Raw genomic sequence first — 23,576 nt, forward strand, 5'->3', positions numbered from 1 at the left:
GAAATAGCTAATAGTATTAAAGAAAAGCAGGATGCTTATAAATCGTACTTACAAACACGAACGGATGAAGCTTGGGAAATATATAAACAAAAAAGAAATAAAACAAAAAATTTGATAAAAAGATCTCATAGTGAATCTTGGGAAAGATTTATTGCTAGCATTGAACATGACATCCACGGAAGACAGAACGTAGCCTTTAAACTTATGAAACATATGAATAAAGCAGAGAAAGATACTGCAAGTATTAACATTATTACAGAACACCAATGGATACAACACTACAGAAACTTATGGTATGATGAAAACTGTGAAGAGAATTATTATGTAGAAAGTGACAGTAGTTCTATAGATCAAATAGACATAAAAGAATTAGAAGCGGCTTTAAAAGTAACAAAAAATAGAAAAGCTACTGGATTGGACGGAATTAATGCTGAACTAATTAAATATGGTGGAATGATATTAAAATTCTGTTTCCTTCATTTTCTGAACATGTGTTGGAAAAATTGTTCAGTGCCCATGGAATGGAATACAGCCAAAGTTATTTCCCTATTGAAGAAAGGTAATAGAAATGACACAGGAAACTATAGAGGAATAACCTTATTAGATGCAGGATATAAAATCTATGGAAAAATTCTTAATCAAAGATTACAAGCTATTGCTGATGTAGTAATATCAGAGGAACAATCAGGCTTTAGAAAAGGACGCTCATCTAGTGATAATATATTTATAATGAGGCAGATTATTGAAAAACGTCGAGAGTTTGGTTTGGAAACCCACTTAGCATTCATTGACTATGAAAAAGCTTTCGATAAAGTGAAAAGACCCCTTTTATGGAAAATACTGGAAATAAGAGGCTTTCCTAAGCACCTTATTAGTGCCGTTAAGAGTTTATATGTAAATACCAAAATAGTTATTAGCTCAGGTTTTAAAGTGTCAGAAGCAATTTTAACAAATTTAGGTGTTCGACAAGGGTGCAGTTTATCACCCACTCTGTTTAATTTATATATTGACGATCTAGTTTTGAAGTGGAAAGATGAAATACAGACTGCGATTAAAATAGAATCTAACACACCTTTAAATACTTTACTATACGCTGATGATCAAATAATTATCCAGGAAACAGAAGATAACCTACAAAGAGCAGTGTATAGATTAAGCCAAAACGCAATATTTTACAATCTAACTATATCTGCAAACAAAACAAAGATAATGGCTTTTAAAGGGAAAAATCCTGTTAGATCTAAGATAATAGTAAATGAAACATTTTAGAACAAGTATCCCACTTCAATTATCTAGGATGTGATATTAGTTTTAATTATGAGAAAGATATTGAGAAGAAAGTTAATAGATTTCAGATGATATGTGGAACAATTGGAAGAACTTTAGGAAGAAAAGCGAGAAAAGAAACTCAAATGAAATTTTATAAAGTTATGGCTGTACCTACTCTTATATATGGCTCTGAATCATGGACAATAACAAAAAAAGAAGAATCACGTATACAATCAGCAGAGATGAAATTTATGAGATACGTAAGAAGATGCACTAAAGCCGATAAAATAAAAAATGAAACAATAAGATCAGATTTAAATATTTTCTCAGTACACGACATGGTAGAAGAAAATAAAACAAAATGGAAAGATCATGTTGACAGAATGGCAGAGAATAGGCTACCAAAGAAGATAATGAATTATCGCCTGATCGGGAACAGGGATCTGGGTAGACCTCGCAAGAGGTGGCTGGACGATAGAGACCGGAACAGGTGATATCACCTAAACCTTGAAGGGAGAAGAAGAAGAAGAAGAAGAAGAAGAAGATGTAACATTTTCCACTTCTATCTCCAACATTAAATATAGTAAAATTATATGTAGTTAACTTTGTTTTGCAGAAAGGATGGGTTCGTTGGATTTGTAGGGACATACAGAACTTGTTGTAAGTCAAAATTACAAGAATGTATTGTATCAGGATTTAGCTTAGCTTCATTTTTGTCAAGTTCTTTTTCTTCTCTTGCTCTGTCCTTTAGTGCTGTGTGTCTGTTATGTTTATCTTGCATTAATATTAGCTTTTGTTCCGCATTAGATGATTCATAGGTTGTACATTTAGAACATTGATCTTTACGTAGTCATTGAAAGGACAGGTTAAAATAAGTTTTGAAAACATTATGGTAAAACTGTTTTTGACAGGTTATAAACCAGTATCCTTACATTCAATTTTGTATAGTCCGTACATCTTTGCAATATTCAATTTTGGACTCAAGCATTTCTTTTTTAATCGTTCCTGCAATAGTGGGATGACATTGTAGGAAATTTGTTAGTGTAAACTTTTACTAAAGATACCAACTCCTGAGATATTTTTGTAGATCCATACCCACTCCGTTTGTCCATTTGTGTTGTCCTGCTTTGAATAGCAAAATGTAGTACGCCCTTCATAATAACCAGAGTATTGAGAAACGTCTTCTTGCATATTTCTTTTCCCGAGTTATCAACATTAAAAAAGAATTTCAATGTTTTAGAGCAGGCCTGCACAAACAGCTCATGAGCTGTGAGCCGGCTCGGAGAGCGCAAACCTTGTGCAGGCCTGTTTTAGACCGTTTAGAATTTTCTACACATGTTTTCTTTTACATTCAATCACCACTACAAGACTGTTAAAAATCACGTCCCCTATTAAAATTGCCAAATTTCCTATAATTAGTGAAAATTTCGCTTCTTTGCACTTGGATGATACGTATTTTGCATTTTACCCTACAATCATAAGGCTAAGCCATTGATTTACCTGGAATATGTTGACTCTTTGAAGTCTATAAAATATAAGAGAGTCAATTTTAATACATTTACTTCTAACTATAAAAATATAATAAAAGAAAATTCATAACAGCAAATAATGAACACGTGTGCAATAATTAATTTCATATAAAAATAACAATACCAGCTGAGAGTTGTATTTCCATATCAAGCTGCATTGCAAATCCACATCCTGCAATGTTTTCGTAGTAGTGGCTGTACTTGTCTCTGGACTTATTACAAAACGGCTATTATCTTCACTTGAAAGAGGCTGTGTATTCATTTCCTTAGATGAATAAGTAGCAGTAATATGGGGATCATATTTTTTTTAATGTAATAGTTCTAGCATTATTTTACTTCTGGAAACCATCTTCAATGCAATAATTGTATCACTAATTATGCAGAAAACCCGCACTAGTAACTAGAATGCTGTTGTTCACAACAGTAACCGAGCTATGCTTACATAAAGGAGTGAGAAAATTATTATTGTTGGAGTAATATGATTTCTAATTTTAGCCATCCATTACGACAAACAACTATATGTTAAAAAGTTTTATTGTCATTGTTAAGACACTTAGTAAAGTACTGAAATTTAGATATTAAATTAACATAACGAATTAATGACTGTAAATCTAGTTTTCATTCACGAGTAAGAATATAAATGACACTCGGGAGGAAATTAAACGCAGAATAAATAGGGAAATGCTTGTTATTATTTGGTTGAGAAGCTTTTGTCATCTAGTCAGCTATCAAAAAATCTGAAAGTTAGAATTTATAAAACAGTTATATTACCGGTTGTTCTGTATGGTTGTGAAACTTGGACTCTCACTTTGAGAGAGGAACAGAGGTTATGGGTGTCTGAGAATAAGATGCCTAGGAAAATATTTGGGGCTAAGAGGGATGAAGTTACAGGAAAATGGAGAAAGTTACACAACGCAGAACTGCACGCATTGTATTCTTCACCTGACATAATTAGGAACATCAAATCCAGACATTTGAGATAGGCAGGGCATGTAGCACGTATGGGCAAATCCAGAAATGCATATAGTGTGTTAGTTGGGAGACCGGAGGGAAAAAGACCTATGGGGAGGCCGAGACGCACGTGAGAGGTTAATATTAAAATGGATTTGAGGGAGGTGGGATGTGATGATAGAGAGTGGATTAATCTTGCACAGGATAGGGACCGATGGCGGGCTTATGTGAGGGCGGCAATCAACCTGCGGGTTCCTTAAAAGTCATATGTAAGTAAGTAAGCTTTGGCTGTACATTTGAAAATGTTACACGCCTAACAAACAACCTGTATGTATGAAAACATTGCCATCCTAATTAACCCCTTGGGCAAGATAATGGTAACAAATATCATGAATTGTCAGAAAATGAAAATAAAAGTTCAGTATTTGCTATAATTATTCTTTTACAACCATTATACGTATTTAAATAGATGGGTACCTTTATCCATTATGTTAATACCTATAATACTTTGTCTTTTAAAAGCATTTAGTAAAATTAAAGAGTAGGTCTACTGCAGTAAACAATAACATAATTTAATAAATGTAAAACAATTAGTCTTGTTTTATTATAATACTTGTAAACTGGGAAATAATTTCTGCACATCAGATCAATGGAATAAATGGATCCGTTTTCCATCGAGTAAACTAGGTCAAAATAAATATTAATTTCCGAAGTAAGATTACACTAAATCCCAATTAAATTTAGAAAATTGCAAAAATTGACCGAATTGGCATTACTCTTCTTATAGTTATCAAAGACAATAAGTGAGAAATACTCGTATATGTAGTAGAATAATATAATTTTACTAGGTCTTACATAAGGTATTGAATTATTTAAAAGTAGATCCTGTCAGTTTTAATTCAAATCTATCTATTTATGATAGAATACAGAGGAAATAATAGTACCGGTATAAAAATAATGTTTGTCAAATCAGATACAGACACTAGTGTAGAATTATCTCTCGTAGAATCTCTGCTACTCAACATACAGGAAAATTGAAGAAGGTTAAATGACTGCTGAAATAGCTATTGTTTAGGTATATACTACAGTAAATAAATAGATAAATAAAGTCTTGGCTATCCAATTCTATGTATTCTTTATTTTAAATCTGGCTTTGAAAAACAGATTACAATGCATTTAATTTATTTACCTTTATCATGTCCACTTATATGTTCTTTTTACAAAAGCAGATTACAGTCATTCATTTCTTTGCCTTTCTGTCATTTATATTTATACTTTCGTTTTAGAAAAACACATTAACCTCCAACAATGCCTTTAATTCCTTTGCCTTTGTGTCATGCTCACTTATACAGTCTTTAAAAAAAAATACAATACCGGTACCAGGTAACTTTAAAATCTCTTTCTGCCATGTATATTCATACTTTATTTTTACAAAAAACTAATTACAATATCTTTAATTTCTTTGCCTTTCTGCCATGTCCATTTATTGTTCATGAAACGATAAAATGTCAAACTTAGAAGCATAAAATATCAAACACTGAAGCACAAGGCAGATGAAAATAATGGATACTGACTACAATAATCATTCCTAGACTTGAACAAAGCACTTTGTCCCTGATATACCAATAAACATCTTCATTCATTATAAACCTAGTTGAATCTTGAACTTAAATCGAATATTGTATGTATTCGTCTAGTTCTTCATTTTTAACCCTTTTGAGTTGCCATACCCTTAAATTGAAGAGAATAAAATTGTATGAAAAAAAGATAATGCTATTTTTTCTATCTCGTTCACTGAAAATCAGGACGACATTAATGCATCCTGAGAATTATACGAAGTATTTAATTTCAGAATAAAAATATCAAATGTAAACCCTGGATTTAGTTAATATGTTTTTACATACCTTTGCTGTACTCATCTTTCTAAGTTTAACATTACATTAATTCTTGAGTTTCAGCTTCCTCTAACATTTCACTGATAACTGAACAATTAATAATACAAAGCTATAGTCATACCATTAAACTAGAATTAAAATTCAAAATAATGACATTATTATTCACGAGTGGACGTGTGTTTTCAATAATAAGCACAGAACACCAAACAAGCTCACAGTTTTCGTCGACCACAGAACACAAAATAAATTACCTTGTCTTGATTATTGATCTTAATTACACACTTTTAAAACTTTAGAATCACTTTACACATAATATTTTAACACATGAAAGTGATTGTATTAACTATATTCCTAAGTGACTAAATAAATTGTCGTCAATGAACAAATTGTAAGATGGTCGCCACATTATTCAATTACAAGACGGTATTTCACCTTGCAGTGCTACAAGTCTCCTGGTTCTTAAACTATGAATTGTTTCTCTTTGTTCAATAACACTTTCACCCCTCTGGCTTTAATCAACAAAAATTCTACATACGTTTTAAGTGGTATAATCAAACTGCTCCTAACATTATCTTAGTAACTGAGTAACAAACAAGTGAATATATTCAAATTGCTAAGCAGGCCTACTTTGTGATGGAGGTTTTCTGGGCTGAGATGCCATGGTCTAGTGGTGTTGTTTCTATCGGACATTTCATCTGCTACTGCGGCAGACATCAGTGGTGAGATATCCTTGGGCTAAGTACCTGTGGCAACTGATACCGCGACTGTTCGTCTGTCCTTGCTAGTAGAGCTGAAGACAGGGTGTGGTGTTCTGTTGACAGTGCAGTTCGTATCTGCTGGAAGTTCATTTTCGTTCATAATATTGTTGTTGTGTTGTCATTAGAATACCACACCCTGTCTCTTGCTCTACTAATAAGGACAGACGAACAGTCGCAGTATCAGTTGTCACAGGTACACCAAGGACAAGACTTCGCCCAAGGATACCTCACCGCTGATGATGTCTGCCACAGTAGCAGACGAAACATCTGGTAGGAACAATACCAGTAGACCACGCATTTCAGCCTGGTAAACCTTCATCACATAGACTCCGGCTGTGGAAGCGTACAGTACATGCTAAGATTAGGCCTACTTTATTTTACTCACATATTTTTGTATATTTCGTATTGTTGAAGTATATTTAACTGTTGACTTTTCGGTGCAATATGTAATATTTTGTGTGTGTTGTTATTGTTTTGATAAATTAATGTAAAGAATTTTTTCTTCTTGTTGTGTTTGTGTACCCTTCTTTGGTATTTATTATTTTTGTACTTGGATTTTTTTTTACTAATGTGTACTTTTATGAACAATAGAGCAAACTGAGCTCTTATATCAGATACAATTAAGTATAATAAATTTTTATGTTATAAGGTAAAAGTTTATATGTAAAAATTGGTAAATTTAGCTACATTATTATTTTTATATTAGATATAAGGTAATTAAACTTGTGACGAAGCCAGCAATAATTATACAATTTTAATGGCGAATAATTCTTTCTAATTCAAAATATAACTTCCGATTTATTACTACAGTATAATAAAAATTGTATGAATATACTTATGTGTTTTCTTGTACCATACTGTAACTTTTATTTTAACTTAATCTTTACCATCCCTAACCCATTTTTATCCTTTTATTTTAACTTAATCTTTATCATCCCTAACCCATACATATCGTTTTATTTTCACTTAATCTTTACCATCCCCAACCCATATTTTTTCTTTTATTTTAACTTAATCTTTACCATCCCTAACCCATATTTCTGCAGTGCTCGGGAAAAGTGACACAAGTCAGTTTCCACAAACCTTTTTTGATAATTTATTGACAACTTACGGAACATCTGCTCGCTTGGAAAAAAATACATAAGTATTTCTCCTATTACAATAATTCATACAGAAAAAATCAAATCGACATAAACCAGTGTAAGTTGCCAATAAATTATCAAAAAAGGTTTGTGGAAACTGACTTATGTCACTTTTCCCGAGCACTGCAGATTTATCCTTTTATTTTATTTTAACTTAATCTTTACTTTCCCTAACCCATATTTATCTTTTTATTTTAACTTAATCTTTACCATCCCCAACCCATATTTATCCTTTTATTTTATTTTAACTTAATATTTACCTTCCCTAACACATATATATCCTTCTCATCGGGAGTAGTACATGTAAATATGTGCACTAGAAGAGATAAGACTTTTTTTTTGTCTTTAGTTTTGATATGTTTATATTAATATGATTTTTTTTTAATTTAGAAGTAATGTAGATCACATTATATATTTAATTTCGTTTATGATGTTTATATAAAAGTTTAGAGAATTCATAGCCCATATCAAATTGATAGATACTGGGTTATTGTACCCACAATATAAATAATTTCAATATGATACACGGATTTGGGAGGTACCGGTAGTATTGTTGTAGCAATTGTATTAGAAAGAGAGAGAGAGATATGTTCACATGAACCTAGTGGTACGATATTTTAACGTACAGTGTTTACTCCATTTTAGTATAGAGCTCAGTGTGATAACCATTGTCTTCATCTTGTTTGCATCATCATGTATACTGCTAACAGCTATCATTGAGCTTCAGTGCTCAGTATCTCATTTTCTGCTAACTATCTCATATCATCAATAAATCTTATGCACTTTATTCCTTTTCCTCCTACTATCAACTCTCCCATGTTCTGAAAACAGTTCTTCACTAAATCATCCAAGTAGATGTTGAACAGACTAGGTGATAAAGGGCATTCTTGTCGTACTCTTCTACCTATTGCACTTCCCTCTGAAATGTCTTCTCCTATTGTTTTACATAGTGCATTATTAAAAGTTGTTAATTTAACGGGTTTTAATATATCATATATCATTAGCATTAATTTTCCTAATTGATATAATATGAAATTTATTTAATTATTAGCTTCCCTGTAAATCCTGTAATAGTTAAGTGTTTGTAGAGGAAACTTTGGGGATAATGCTGTAAGATACGTTCAAGTAAAGAGCAATACTGGAAAGTGTGTTGTGAAGTAGAAAGTAAGTCCTAAACAGAAGTGACAGAATCAATGTTTTTTTGCACTGTGACATGATATATCACACAGGTGTGTGCGTGTGTGTGTGTTTTTTTTTTTTAGCAAGAATAGATGTTACAGTAGAGTTTTAAATTGATGATGAACAAAAAATTATTGGGAATGAAAAATATAAATGTAGAAAGATTGATTCACCTCGTCCAACTTGGAAATAGTTCTTGTATTTTGTTATGAGATGACATCAAACCAATAACATGGCGTTTTAAAGTTACGTGGTATTTTAAAAATTTTATCTCATATTTTTACTACCTGAAAGCACCCTGCATTGCTCGGGTTTTCCTTTTTGCTTCTATTTTTAATTAAACTGGTTGTTAGACTTTTCGGAAATCTCATAAACTCAACTATAGACAACCAAAACTAATTGTCTTTACTAAGCTTTCTTCGTCCATAAAGATGAATTTTTACATAAAGCCACTTACATGAATGTGAAATGCCTGTGAGGATCAACTCATTTTAAAACAGCTGTAGATCACGCACCAAAACGAAAACATTTCATCATGTGTCTTACGTTAAAATGTTTTTTTTAATTGTATATATATATATATATATATATATATATATATATATATATATATATTCTGGCGTAGTTAAGGCCATCAGGTCTTCTCTTCCACATCACCAGAAATCCAAATAAAATAATAGAAAAATCAAACTATAAATAATGTAAACCCAAACGAAAATATATACAGACTATATACCTTTCCTCCTCACTGCACATGTGACATTGCAAGAGGCAGAAATAAAATAATTTTAAGATTTATACATTCATCTGAAACTCTACTGACATGCATTTCACGTAATTTCATATCACTAAGCTTTCACTTGAATTTCAGAAACAACTGACAATAAATAGGGAATTTCCTTGTTCCCAGTCTGAACCTGTTGGGGTGTCATCATGAGCTGACTGCTGTATGCCTGATTATATCATACCAGGTTTTTTAAATATGCTTTGACAAATTATATCTCACAAATTCAGAACATGTTAATTATATTATTTTTTTATATACAGAATACAGATACAGTATAATTTCGCAAGAAGTCATTGTTTAACATAAAGAATAATATTCTGAGAGGTATGTATTTTAGAAATTAAGAGATTGTTCTTTTCACAATGCTTAACATACTACATTGGCAACATGATTGCACAGATAGAATTGTGCAATAACACATTTTTGGACATAAGCAACAATATTTTGAAAGAGATATATTTTAGAATAAATACAGTGTTATTTTCAGTGGGCTTAACGTACATTGACATACTACATTAGGAACATGATAAAAATATCATTGTGTTGATTACATCATGGCAAACATATATGACTTGGTGATGGAAACGAAGAAGAAATAAATGGCAGCTGGGATCATCATCAGTGAAATCGTCAGACAGAGGGACGTGAACTGGAGAAAAGTGGGTCATGTGAATAAAGCTTTCGAGTGGGTAGTGGAGTGTCTTGTTGCACGTTTCGTCGATCCAAACTCCTGGATAGACGACAGATGCTTTGGAAGAGACAGACTCCACCTAAATCGGAGGGGAGCTGCAGAAATGGGAGCCCTCTTCTCGCGGGTAGTTTCTACAGCATGGGATGATAGAATCGAGGACCCATCAGCGGGCAGTGGGATTGAACGACCATCAGCGGATGGCAGGGGTGAGGGACTACCAGTGGTCGGCGGGGGCGAGGGTCTACCAGGAGTCGGAGGGTTTGAGGGACTACCAGTGGGCAGTGCAGTCGAAGACCTATCAGCAGGCGGCGGAGACCAGCAGTGATGACGAGGTACCACAGACATCCAGAATGTTCAAGTAAGGCCAGGCCTATTAAGACTACTGCAGGTTAATTGCACGCATTTAGTAAACATAAGCGAAGCCATGAGCATTGAGATAAATATGTCGAATTAATTAAGAAACTTGAGTGTGAAAAAAGGATAGCTCAGGAAAATTTTCTAAAAACCATTTTAAAAGAAGATGAAAGTAACAATTGGAAACAGTTTTATAATTATGTACGCAGGAGAAAAGGAAAAAATGAAGGGGTAGTGCTTTTATGAAATCAAAGCGGAGAAAGTATAACTGATAACAAAGAAAAGGCCGACTTATTAAATTCCTATTTCATTTCGGTTTTCAATAATAATAATAATAATAATAATAATAATAATAATAATAATAATAATAATGCCGCTGATAGGAGTGGTTGTGTCACAGAGCGTGACTGTGTACCAAATTCGACTTTCAAAATAACTTTCAAAGGGGTTAGAGAGAGAATAACGAAATTAAAAAATCGGAAGTCTCGAGGACCAGATAGTATTGCTACAGAGATTCTTAAATTAGGTTCTGAGGCCATAATTCCATACTAAATGCGTATATTTCATGTTTCCATAAACAATGCAGCTATTCCATGTGACTGGAAATCAGCTATAGTGATACCCATACATAAAGGTGGAAATAAATTAGATGTCGGAAACTACAGACCGATTAGCCTTACATCTGTCGTATGTAAAGTCATGGAGCATTTGATATCGGATTATATTCGTCGTGTTCTAAATGCGAAAGACTGGTTTTACAACCACCAGCATGGTTTTAGGGAAGGCTTCTCATGTGATAGTCAAATTACGTCGCTGGTTCAGGATCTAGATGAAGAGGTAGATAGAGGCGGAAGAATCGATGCAGTTGTGATTGATTTTTCGAAAGCATTTGATTTGGTGCCACATGACATATTAATAGATAAGTTAAGTAGGCTAGGAATAGATAAAAGAGTGGTGCTATGGATCCAAGAATTCTTAAAAGGTAGAACCCAGAGAGTTAGAGTAGGTCATGAAATATCGGAAATTGGAAATGTAAGTTCAGGGGTGCCACAGGGCAGCGTTCTGGAGCCATTACTCTTTGTAATATATGTAAATGACTTATGCCAGAATATTACATCAAATGTGAGGCTATTTGCAGACGACTGCATTATCTATAGAAAGATTAGAAGTAGTTCAGATGTGGATGCTATTCAAACAGACTGGAATAAAATTTATAACTGGGCGTTAATGCATAGGATGAAAATAAATGGTACTAAAAGTAAATCTATAACATTTTGTAAAACCCGAGAGGAAACTACTCTAAATTACGAATTCAGTGGTGTTGTAATTCCGCAAGAACAATGTTGTAAATACCTAGGAGTGTATTTAAACTCCAAACTTTCTTGGGGAGAGCATGTTGATAATGTTACAGGTAAAGCATGGAGGGCACTTCACTTTCTTATGAGAAACTTGAAAAAGGCTAGCCCCAAATCGAGAGAAATAGCATATCTAACGTTAGTGCGACCGTTAATGGAATAAGGAACTACATGTTGGGATCCCTATAGAATATATCAGATAAATTTCTTAGAAAGAATCCAGTATAGGGCAGCTAAATTTGTTAAAGGTAAAAGAGAAGATTGAAACGATACGATAAAAGAACTTAAATGGGAAACTTTGGAAAACAGACGTAGGAAAACTAGAATAACATCATTGTGTAGAGCACATCTAGGTCCGAAAGCATGGGTAGACATAACCGCTCAGTTAGAGAAGCCAACGTACTATGGTAGGAACGATCATGATTTTAAAATCAAATGTAGGAAACAGAAAACAGATGTAGGTAAATTCTCATTTTTAAATAGAACTATAAATGATTGGAATGATCTACCTGCAGCGGTCTTTGAGGGCTGTCCTTCCTTAAGGAGATTCAAGAATAACTTAAAAAGTTGTGTATAAAGTGTAAATTAAAATTAAGGTGACATTTAACATTTAATTTTGTAAGGTGACATGTATTTATTTAGTCTGACGAGTTACTCCCTTGAGTTTGAATTGTAAATTATTTTAAAATAGCATGTAAGAGGGTCTTAGACTAGAAATGTTTAGTTTAAATGTGTGTGCGTGCTTGCGTGCGTGCGTGTGCTCTGGATTTAACAGTGAAGTCATCATCCTTCTTGCTTCCCAATATTTTGATGGAAGGTCTACAAATTGCCTTAAAGTTTCACAATTAGCCAGGTGCTCCATCTCCGTGTCCTCTTCTCTGGTGCACAGTAAGCATTTAGGTGAATACAGTACTCCAATACGATGGAGGTGTTTACTGAGGCAATCATGACCAGTAATCAATCTAAACATGGCCACAGCAGATTTTCGAGGTAGATCAGGAATTAGTTTTGGATCTTTGAATGATTCTTTCCATTTTGAATTTTGATGTTTTGCCTGTTCGCTGTTACATATTCTTTTTATGACTCGTTTTATTGATTCATATGGGAACTTGAAATTTTAGTTTAAATGTAGTTCTGATTATAAGTATGCATAAGGGTGTAATTATGTGTCTTATTTGAGCTGTTGCATCAGTGAAGCGTGGTGAGTCAGTGAAGTCATGGTTTTATAGTGTAGTGAATAGTTCTGATCAGTGATAATTTATAGTGTCAATGAAATGTGTTCTATAATGTCAGTGAAATGTGTTATAGAGTGTCAGTGAAATGCATCATAGTGCCACTACAGCGAGTGAAATGAGAGTAAAGTGAAAGATTATTATCAGTACCAATGTGAAACTTATGTAGGGCCTATAAATATGTAGGTTGTATTGTAAAATTAGGTTCACTTATTAATTAGGTTATTTTATGTATTATTATTAATTGTAATTATTGTGTTAAATTGTATTGTGTATTCTTATTGTATTGTGTATATAATTGTATTGTGTATTGTAATTTTACTGTGTATTGTTTATATTGTGTATACCCTGTGCTTGCCCATTTGCAGTGTAAATACATACATACATACATAAACTGCAGTTTCACTATTTTCATGTAGTATTCTTATTATTAATGATATGCGTACAGTTCTTTCTTTTCCCCTTTATTGCATAAATAGACAAATGTTTAGATGTGCTTACTCAAAAGCAAGTCACGTAATTGACAATGTGAAAAACACGGAGTTTCTAAGTTAATGCTTGCAACTTTGAGTGACTGTCCTTGAACTTTATTTTAATACAGCCATTACAAATGCTAGTCACACTGAAACTGCAGTTGCTTAAAATCGAAAGGCATGTTAATAGATATCATAGGAATATGTGGGATAAAAGCATCTTCATTCGTTTTTCCAGTTAATACTGTCACTTTTATTACGTTTTGCATGAGTTTTTTCACATCAATTCTTGTTCCATTGCATAATTTTGTTGGGTCAATATTTCGCAATAGCACTATTGGTGATTCGATAGAGAGATATTTGTATCAACAAAAGCTGCCCTAAATAAGGGTTCGATAGATCGGCCTACTAATCAAGTCACAATGAACAATGATTAAAAACAATTATGTGACAATTTGAAAGAAAAAAAAAACATTAAGATTAATGATAAGAAAACATAGGAAATCATTTACAATAAAAATTTCTTGGGTAAAAATGATTACTAATTATAGCTAAGGATGATTTATGGCATCAATCGTTGCATCAGAAATTTTAAGTTGTTTACGTTGATTTAAAGTTTCTTGTGGAATCTAATTATAGCTAAGGATGATTTATGGCATCAATCGTTGCATCAGAAATTTTAAGTTGTTTACGTTGATTTAAAGTTTCTTGTGGAATGGTACCATGGGCACCAAACATGAGCCCAAAAACTGTTCAATGTGTGATGTGATATTGTGCTCCGAGATGCTGACAACAAGGCTCATAGATGACTTGTGGCTGTTGCTCATGCATTTCGAAATGGATTGTGGGATCAAGAATGACACCCTTATCCTTCTGCCGATCAATTATGATGATATCAGCACATCTGGTAGAGCCATCAGAAGAGACGCAACCAACCTCCTCATAGACCTCATAGGAAGCATTCTGACGGATTGAAGATGCAATGAGAGAACGAACTGTAGTATATCTGTTGATTCGGAGCAATTCTCCATGATGGCAGAAACCCAAGACGTGAGGAAGCGTTTCTTGCTCGTCGCATCTTCTGCAACAGGTTGAGTCAAGAGTTCTACCAGGAAGAGTACGTACAGGTATTGTATTACAGTTCATCTTAATGGCTTGCGTCCACTGACTGCTCGAAAGTCCCTTTTTGGTTGAGATCCACGAATTACCTCTCTTCCAGTGAGAATAGAAAACAACTCCCAAACCTTTACTTTTCAATTTGCTCCATTGATGAAAAGAATCTTCACGCAGTGCTTTTCTTAGTTTTTGAGAAGAAATACGTTCAGAGCAATCGAAGGTAATTGGTAATTGTTTGATGCAATGTTCAATTTCGTTTGGAAGATTCCGAGTGGCTGCTACTTGAGGGTTGTCAATGTGTAAAAGTCTTTGACAAATATTTAAATGCTGAAGGTAAGCTTCCCACTGGGCTTTAAAGACTCCTAAACCTCGCAATCTTCTTGATGCATATATCATAGAATCCGGGGTGTCAGTAGGAATGTTAATTATTTCCTTAACAGCACTGCAAATCAGTTTGTCAATATCAGTTAGAAATTTCACTTTAAGATCTTTTAAAGGAGCACATTGGAAGGGGAACCAACTGAGACCACATATACTGATTTAATATATTTATCTTTTGGTCCGGCATTAGTAAGGGTGAAGTGATTAGCTGATTAAGACTTTTTGTCAATTTTTCAATTAGTTCTGCCGCATTAAATTTTATTTCATCATTAAAAGTAATGCCAAGATATCTGATGACTTCATCTGATTTGATGCAAGATATTCGTTGTCCATCGATCAAGGTAAGGGAATCAGAGCAGAGACATCCTTTGCGTAGGTGTATAACATTACTTTTATGCGGGTTTACTTCAAGACCAATTCTAGCTAAAGAATTCATAGTCAGTGATGTTGAATATTGAGCGGCAGATTTATTTTTACACAATAATACTAGATCATCTGCAAATGCAAGAATGGAAAGATTATTTAATTGAGGTGATATATTGTATTCATATTCTCCAGAGATATTACTTTCGCTTAATTCCTTCATCACGAAGTCAATCGCAACATTGAATAGAAATGGTGAGAGTGGAGCCCCCTGTGCAACTCCTTGCTTGATCATTATAGGGGCTGTCTTTGTAGTTTTATTAATAGTGATAGTAGTAGAATTTCCTATTAAAAGCGATGTTATAAGCTTCTTGAGTTTTGGAGGTATAGGCATAGCATTGAGGGTTTGTTCAACGTGTTGATGAGAGACATGATCAAATTAAATTATTATTATTATTATTATTATTATTATTATTATTATTATTATTATTATTATATGGTGGCAATCCTTGTGGTTTCAAAGAATTCAAGAATTCATTTGGATAAACACAGCTTACTATCTACAACTGTATCGAGAAACTCATAATACAGTTCTGGACTGCGTAAAGGTATTTATTGCATGAATTGTCTAGATTTTGGCCTCCATGATGTATTAACAATGTTATTTTAATTTCATGTTATTTTTTCTATGGTCTCGTGAAAGTCGATGTTGAATACAACAGACAATAATAAAGAACAATTGACTGTAGAACATTGCATTTTAATATTATGCATGAATGTTTCATCGTATTAATTTTTATTTATTTATTTATTTTTTTTTTTTTTAAATTTAACGTCCATTTGTCCAGTTTTAATGCAGCCTATGTTTTTCTCCTGGTTATGAAGGTTAAATGTGCAAATATTGATCAAAGCATTTAGATTTGTATAGAGTACATACATACATACATACATACATACATACCCACATTCACTTTTATGTATTAAGATATTGGCCAATAAAAGTAATGACTATGATATACTGAAGTACATATGATATTTCTGTGCAAGAATTCTGCATTACCATATGATAAAGAACGGAAAAAAATTCTCTCCAGCACCGGGATTCGAACCTGGGTTTTCAGATCTGTGTGCTGACGCTTTATCCACTAAGCCACACTGGATTCAAGTTCTGATGCCAGATTTAATCTTTCTCAGTTTAAGTTCTACCTCTCTGTTCCCTTTTGGTGGCCTACCCTCATGTACTGTGTCACGGAATAATAAAGTTCTTTAAGTTAGCATATACATATTATGGAATTAGATCATATTGCTCACTAAAACACCCAAGTTCCAACAGAAAGTAAAATCCATGCATTTTTCCTGATATCGTTGGTGCCATTACTGCCACTGTCACTACTGCTGCCACATCATTATTGTCAGTCCTTTCTGTCTTCCTCTTCAATTTCACTTTCTCGTTATTGTCATCACATCATCATTATTATCTTTATGTTTATTCTTAATGTCAAATTTTTGTGTAAAGTGTGTTCATTTTACAATGATAAAAGGGAAATAATTGATGTGGTTTTTGGATGTTATTGTTCCTTGCAGCATATCTATCATACTGTGGGAATAGAAGGCAACACTATGACTCTCTCTCAGACACGGTCCATTGTGGAGACACGGATGGCTATTGCTGGCAAGAGCATCATGGAACATAATGAGATCTTGGGCTTAGACTCTGCTATGAAATATATTAACGCCACTCTTGTTAACAGGTAGTCACTGAAATCAATGAACATTACCTCACACTTGTTTTAAATCATAGTCGTCATATCTTCTTCCTACTCCTACCACTATTTCTACTCTACTCCTATTCTTACTCCCTCTGCTGCTCTTATTACGTCTCTTTACTATAAGATCTATTACAAATCTATCTGTACTTTTTTCTCTTTCTTCTCCAAACTTCTACCCAGTTGTGTCAGGTTCTTTCGATATTCCCTTCTATCTTTTATAACTATAATATCACTGACGAGCCAAATTTTATGTCTAGCATTCTCCTTGCTATTACTGTTTTTTTTATTTAAAATATTTTAAATTAAAATGATTAAATTAGGAATATGCAGTAACATGCACACAATGCTCAATCACTATACAGTACTCTTTAATATGGTGATTAATGACCTATAACCCAACTATGTTTGTCTGAAAAAGTAAAATGTGCATTGTATACTGATGAATTGGCTATATGGACATCAGCTCCTCGAAATAATCAAAGATTTATCTATTTATATGAATAGAAAACACTATAAATTATCAAAATGGTGCGAGAAAAATTAAATGACCATCAATGTTAGTAAATCTAAATTTCAAATTTTTACCTTGTGACACAAAAAAAAAATCACTAAATTTTAGGAATGGAAACATCCAAGAAACAGAAGATTACCCATCCTTTGAATCACAATGAACTAAAAACTCACTTGGGAAAAACAAATCCAAAAAGTCATAGGGAAAGCACAGAATAGATTAATTATTAGTGCTGAAATGGCTTGCAGAAAGTAAATGGAGATGTTTAACTGAAATCTACACTACATAATATAGAACATACATTAAACCTGTATTATTGTATGGAAATGAAATGCTTAATACAGCAACATTGGCAAGACTACAAAAATTAGAAATCAGTGACGTGCAGTCCACCCAAGCAACCCAAGCATGGCTTGGGCAGCACTAATTGATTATAAGAATCACGATATCTACGTAAATCCATGATTAAACTTTCTTTTTATTTAATCATAAAGTCCTGAAACGTTTCTAAATATGTTTTGTTAATTGTAAGTCGCGTGATGGGGCATATACAATGTACATATACTGCGTTCCTGAGCTGGCACCAGCAGTGCTGCATGTAGGTTAGCATGGAAGTTGCCATGACAACCCACATCATCATAACTTCTTACCAATGAGGGACGCCTCACAAGACTGTAGTAGATGCATATACCCCAAACAGCCGGTAGCCTGCCTGGGCTGGCTGTGTGCGCGAAGTCGAACGAGTGTAAAACATACTGTTTCTCTCGCATTTGTTTGTACCGGTACTTTGTAGTTACATTGTGTACATGTATATAAGTGCAATAAAAAGTTTTGATTATGTCTGGTGATAATAATAATTTAATTCAGCAACAAAAGCTAAATACAGTAATTTAACTAAAGCAATACGGGATCATGATGTTGCTATTGAGTCATTCCACTTCAAATTGCACAAAATTATACAAATTTTGACCTTCATATTTCTGATTGCGTTCATATTTTTTTTACCAACTCTATGGGTCTCATAAACCAACAAATGTATTTTTATTTCCTCCTAAGTCCACATGTTTTTAAAATATTACATGTTAAAATTCGTTAAAAATGTCGCACAATGCAACATTTAAAGCGTCATATTTCTAACGATATTGATGTTAAATTTTTTTTTAATGCATTTAAAAGCTTAAAGTACTGTCTTTTATTAAATATTTACTAACTAATTTTAATATAATTATTTCAAATATTTTTTTCTAATTCAATTTTTAAAACATATACATCAATGTGAAATAGCCCTATTAAAAATATAAAAAAATGCCTACTAGGTGCACTGAAGTATTCTTAATAATTCCAGAAAAAATCAGAATGGGATCTCCAATAGTTTAATGGAAATTTAATTACTTATGACAGAATGTGTAGCGGTCAGCACAGCAGCAGTGGACGGGAAGCGTTAAAGCGCGCTAAGAGGTTTATCGGCGCTGGATAATTGACTGAACGTTGCAACATTACACCCAGTACAGATCAAGTTACTCGAGGAAACACTGCTAATTTACTTATTATATCTTCAAATAATTGTACATTATGCTTTTCAAATGTTTCTTTTCATTCACACTTTAAATTTTCATTTGCCTACCTTCTTTCTTGAAAGAAAATTGTTTTACTAAATCTTCAGTTTTTGACAATGGAATGAAAGAATGTAATTTTAATGTACCAGTTATTGGTTTTAGATTATGGTATCTGGCCTGCAAATTTTCAGTGTGATTTTTGTGCTTATTGAATGGACAAAATATAAATGACACGTTAGAAATGTTTTTTGTGACTAATCAAACAGTTTTTTTGGTGTTGTTATAGGATCTTGTATAGGCTAACTCTCGTGGCAAGTCTTTTAACAGTATCTCCAATGCCAACACATGGACCTTTACCATGCGACATTGCAAAGAAGTGTCATTCAGCACTAATTCCATAAATGTCTTCATGTAAGCAATTATTTTAATTTTTTTTTTTTTTCTGCACTTGATCCATTGGAAAAGTAGATGATTTTTTTCATATCATTGAATTCTTGCTTTAATAAATTGATTGCTTCGGATTGAAAAAAGTGAAAGGGATCGGTGTCATGTTTCATGGTTTCTGAGATGACATTACTTTTGTAACGAATTTCTGTATCTCCTTTGAAATATACTACAAAAGGATTTATTTATTTAAATATACAGAATAAAAAATATATTTACAAACAAGAGAAATAGAAATAAAATAATACAATCAATATAAAAAAGGAGATACAGTAGTATTAACAAAATTTGAGACCGAATAAGCAGCGCTCGTGTTCGGTCACAGTTCAGATATAATATTAATAGGCCTATAAGAGAATATAAAATAAAATAAAGTAGGAAGTAAAATTAAAATTGTATTGTATTGTGGCTTGGCATATGTTCCAATGCACACCTTGTATTGAATCTTGTATTACAAATGAATAATTTTCAGAAAAGTCTACAATAACTATGTAATTTTCAGGTTGTACCTTTCTTTGCATTCCGTCAAAAATAAAATATGGCTGACTTTTGAATGGATGATGATGCATCTTCTACATGAAAAACTTAACATGCTAGGGAGACTTTTACTTTTGAAACTTTTCACGGGGGTATCGTTTTGTTGTATCTTTCTTTTCTTGATAGGGGATTCTATTGACATCAAACTCTTGTTTAATTCCTCAATATTACTGATTTCTAGCACTGTAGCCATAGAACTGCTAGAAGAAGTACTGGGATAATCACTTTCTCTGTCCGCACTTTCATTTGATTCATGTTTATTAATATCACAAGAACTACCGGCCTCACATATAATTTCACCTGACCTATGCGGAAATTGATTGATTTTTACGGAACAAATCACATATTTGCACACTCAAAGACTCCTTTAAATTGAGCTTTATCAATAAGTCGCGACTTACGCGTCTTAGTGTACTTTTCTTTTTAAAAGCGTGATTAGGAAGGTAAATGGATTTAAACACTTGTTATATATTACGCGATCTTTACCATCACTCATGTTGTATAGAAGTCACGTCACTGCGCGAAATTCAAACCCAAACTGATTATTTTTCTCTCCTGCCATCTGTTTACTGTCATAAAGTTTACTGCCTTACCCAGCCTTGCTATCATCAAACACTTGGCTATATTACAATATAAACATACAACACTGTGAAGGGTTTCCCCTCTTAGCTGATCTGACAATAATAAAATAATTTTAGATAAGATATTTGCTGTTCCTTAAGGTATTAATCATTTGATGATTAGTATGGTGACATCAGATGCAACGGGGAATTTCCACGGGCAGCCTTCTAGCCTATGGCTGCAAGCAGTTCATTAGCTGGGCATCGTGAGCGCGTGCATGCCTCCGGAAAATAAATTGTTACAAATGTATGGGTGCCGATCCCATATTTATAAATGCAGTAGTTTACAGATAATACATCAGCGAACAAGTCTATTTTTTTTTTTTTTTTTTTTTTTTTTTCAGATTTTTAACTTGGCTATTTAATATAGTAATTTTGCTTTGAAAAAGAAACGATTAAAAAAATAGGCCAAATTTTAAATTTATTTGTGATATGCCTAAAGTAATAAAAAGTGTTGTATTTCGTCTTTCAAATGCGCCAAACCGCAAATCTCAATTATATGTAGACACAGAGTTCCAAGCGAGTTTATATAACTGCGCGCATAATTTGCGTAACTTCAAATATTCATAACTACACAAATAATTAATAATTGTGAAAATAAAAAAATATGGGTCTCCTTATTTGATGTCTGGAATTCATGAAAAAAAAATTCGACCATTTCCGACAAGGTCGTGTTTTATTGCTGTGCGATTTGACGTGGAATGACTCTATTGCACATATTCGTGCTTTTAACGCACTCGCGACTTTTGGATCTGTGCATAATGAAACTGAGCAAAGTGACCAAACACAACGAAGTATTATTCTACATAATGAAAAGGTAACACGCAATAGAGACATTCTGAAAAGGCTTATAAACGCCTTTTGTTTACGTACAAAACTGGAACTTTCATTTAGAGGAAACGGTAAGTCGAAAATGTCCAACAACCGCGGTAATTATTTAGAACTTTTGGACTACACCGCCCAGTACGACCCTCTTCTAAAAAATCACTTGGTGACATCTACAGTATTCAAAGATGTATCAAATCGTATTCAAAATGATTTAATTGAATCTGTTGCCAGTGCACTTAATAAGGAAATTAAACAGCAATTACAGAAATCTGATTTTTTTTTTTTTGCCATATTAGCTGATGAGACAACTGACGTCTGGAATAAATTGCAATTTTCTCTCGTTTATCAATATACGATTGAAGGAAGGGTGGTAGAGTGGTTTGTGTGCCTCCGTGATGTGAGGACAAAACAGCGGCAGCACATTCTGATCTTATTTTTAAGAGATATTCAAGACTTTTCAAACTGCAGTAAGAAACTTGTCGCACAGAGGGAAGTGCAGTGATGGCCTCTTCATTACATGGTGTCAAGCTAATATTAAGGCGTCTTTTGCACAAGCTCTCTTTGTTCACTGTTACACACACTGTTTAAATTTAGCACTGTCCCAAAGTGCTTCAGGTATTCCTGAATGCCAAATATTTTTTGCTACTCTTTCTGGGCTTGCAGCATTTTTCTCCAATCATCAAAGCGCACAGAATTTCTTGATGAATTTCTGGGTCGACGATTATTACCACATGTTTCCCCAACAAGATGGAACAGCTCATCACGACTTACCAATACGTACCAAATACCAACGTATTTTTATAATTAGTAATGTTATAAGTATTTGAATCAAATATAAATAGTAAGAAGGAAAAGAAAACTTGACTACGCAGCTGCTTGGGTAATCTGTTGGGCCACCGCACATCACTGTTAGAAATAGTCGTGGTGGGAATATAATGGTGTAGCAGACGGTTGACTCAAACTCGTTTTCTACTGCGCATGTCGTCACTTGGGAAGCAGCAGCGGCGCGCTAATTCGCACCGCAGTCCTCGAGGAACAAAACAAACAGCTGTTGTGTGTACGTGCATGGTGTTAATTCTTTGTTTATGTATATATTATATTGCATGTTATTCTTGTATCAGTAATGCTATTAATGTGACACATACTATTAGTATGCCTGGATGTGCAGTATCAGGTTGTTTGAGTTACAATCGAAAAACAAAAGGAACTGACGTAAAATATTATAGGTTTCCGAAGAATGAAGACTTGGCAAGACAATGGTTGCATGCTTGTAGAAGGGAGAATGAAGTCAATTTACAGCACGAGTTTTCTCGCATGTTACTAAATTTTATTTGCTTCGCAACTCATTTGCAAAATATATTTTCATGTTAAACTTATTGTTTGACTTATTCCATAGATTGCTTTGAGGGAAAAGAAAGGGGGTAAAAATCTTAAGACTTAATGTTGTTTCAGCTCGAATATGTTCACTTCATTTTGAGGAGTCAAGTTACGAAGTACCTTTAAAGCAGAAACTCCTAAATTATGAACAAAAAACAGTCGAAATTTGAAAGTAGACGCTGTACCCACAAAAGTTCTGGCGCAGTCTTGCTTGAAACGAAAATCAACAGATAATCTGAGATTGAACAGATGTGAAAAACGGAGAAGGAAAAAGAAATTGATGACATCATTGCCAAATAGTTCATGTACTCTTCAGGCCACTTCCAAAACCAATTCAGACGAACATGTATCAGAGGATAGTGCATTAGACCTAAATAACGAAACGTGAGTAATTACAGCAATTATATAACTATAATAACTATTAACTGGTATGTTCCTGTGTATCATATTGTTAAAATT

General features: G+C 33.4%; 1 protein-coding gene and 1 long non-coding RNA gene across 7 annotated transcripts in view; one reads left to right on the forward strand and one right to left on the reverse strand.

Annotated features, from left to right (window-relative positions):
* Positions 1–23,576, forward strand: part of Fic (FIC domain protein adenylyltransferase) — a 119,542-nt gene that overhangs the window by 70,202 nt on the left and 25,764 nt on the right. For 4 of the 6 annotated variants that reach the window (XM_069828340.1, XM_069828339.1, XM_069828343.1 and 1 more), the window contains exon 3: positions 17,060–17,226. In XM_069828340.1, coding sequence (XP_069684441.1) covers positions 17,060–17,226 — 167 coding nt within the window. Of the gene's footprint in view, positions 1–17,059; positions 17,227–19,156; positions 20,314–23,192; positions 23,387–23,576 lie in introns of those variants that run through there. The other 2 variants (XM_069828341.1, XM_069828344.1) reach the window with 2 other exon arrangements.
* Positions 1–23,576, reverse strand: part of LOC138701456 (uncharacterized) — a 158,015-nt gene that overhangs the window by 32,233 nt on the left and 102,206 nt on the right. The window lies entirely within an intron of this gene.

This window comes from Periplaneta americana, chromosome 6, assembly GCF_040183065.1.
Source record: "Periplaneta americana isolate PAMFEO1 chromosome 6, P.americana_PAMFEO1_priV1, whole genome shotgun sequence".
Classification (NCBI taxonomy): domain Eukaryota; kingdom Metazoa; phylum Arthropoda; class Insecta; order Blattodea; family Blattidae; genus Periplaneta; species Periplaneta americana.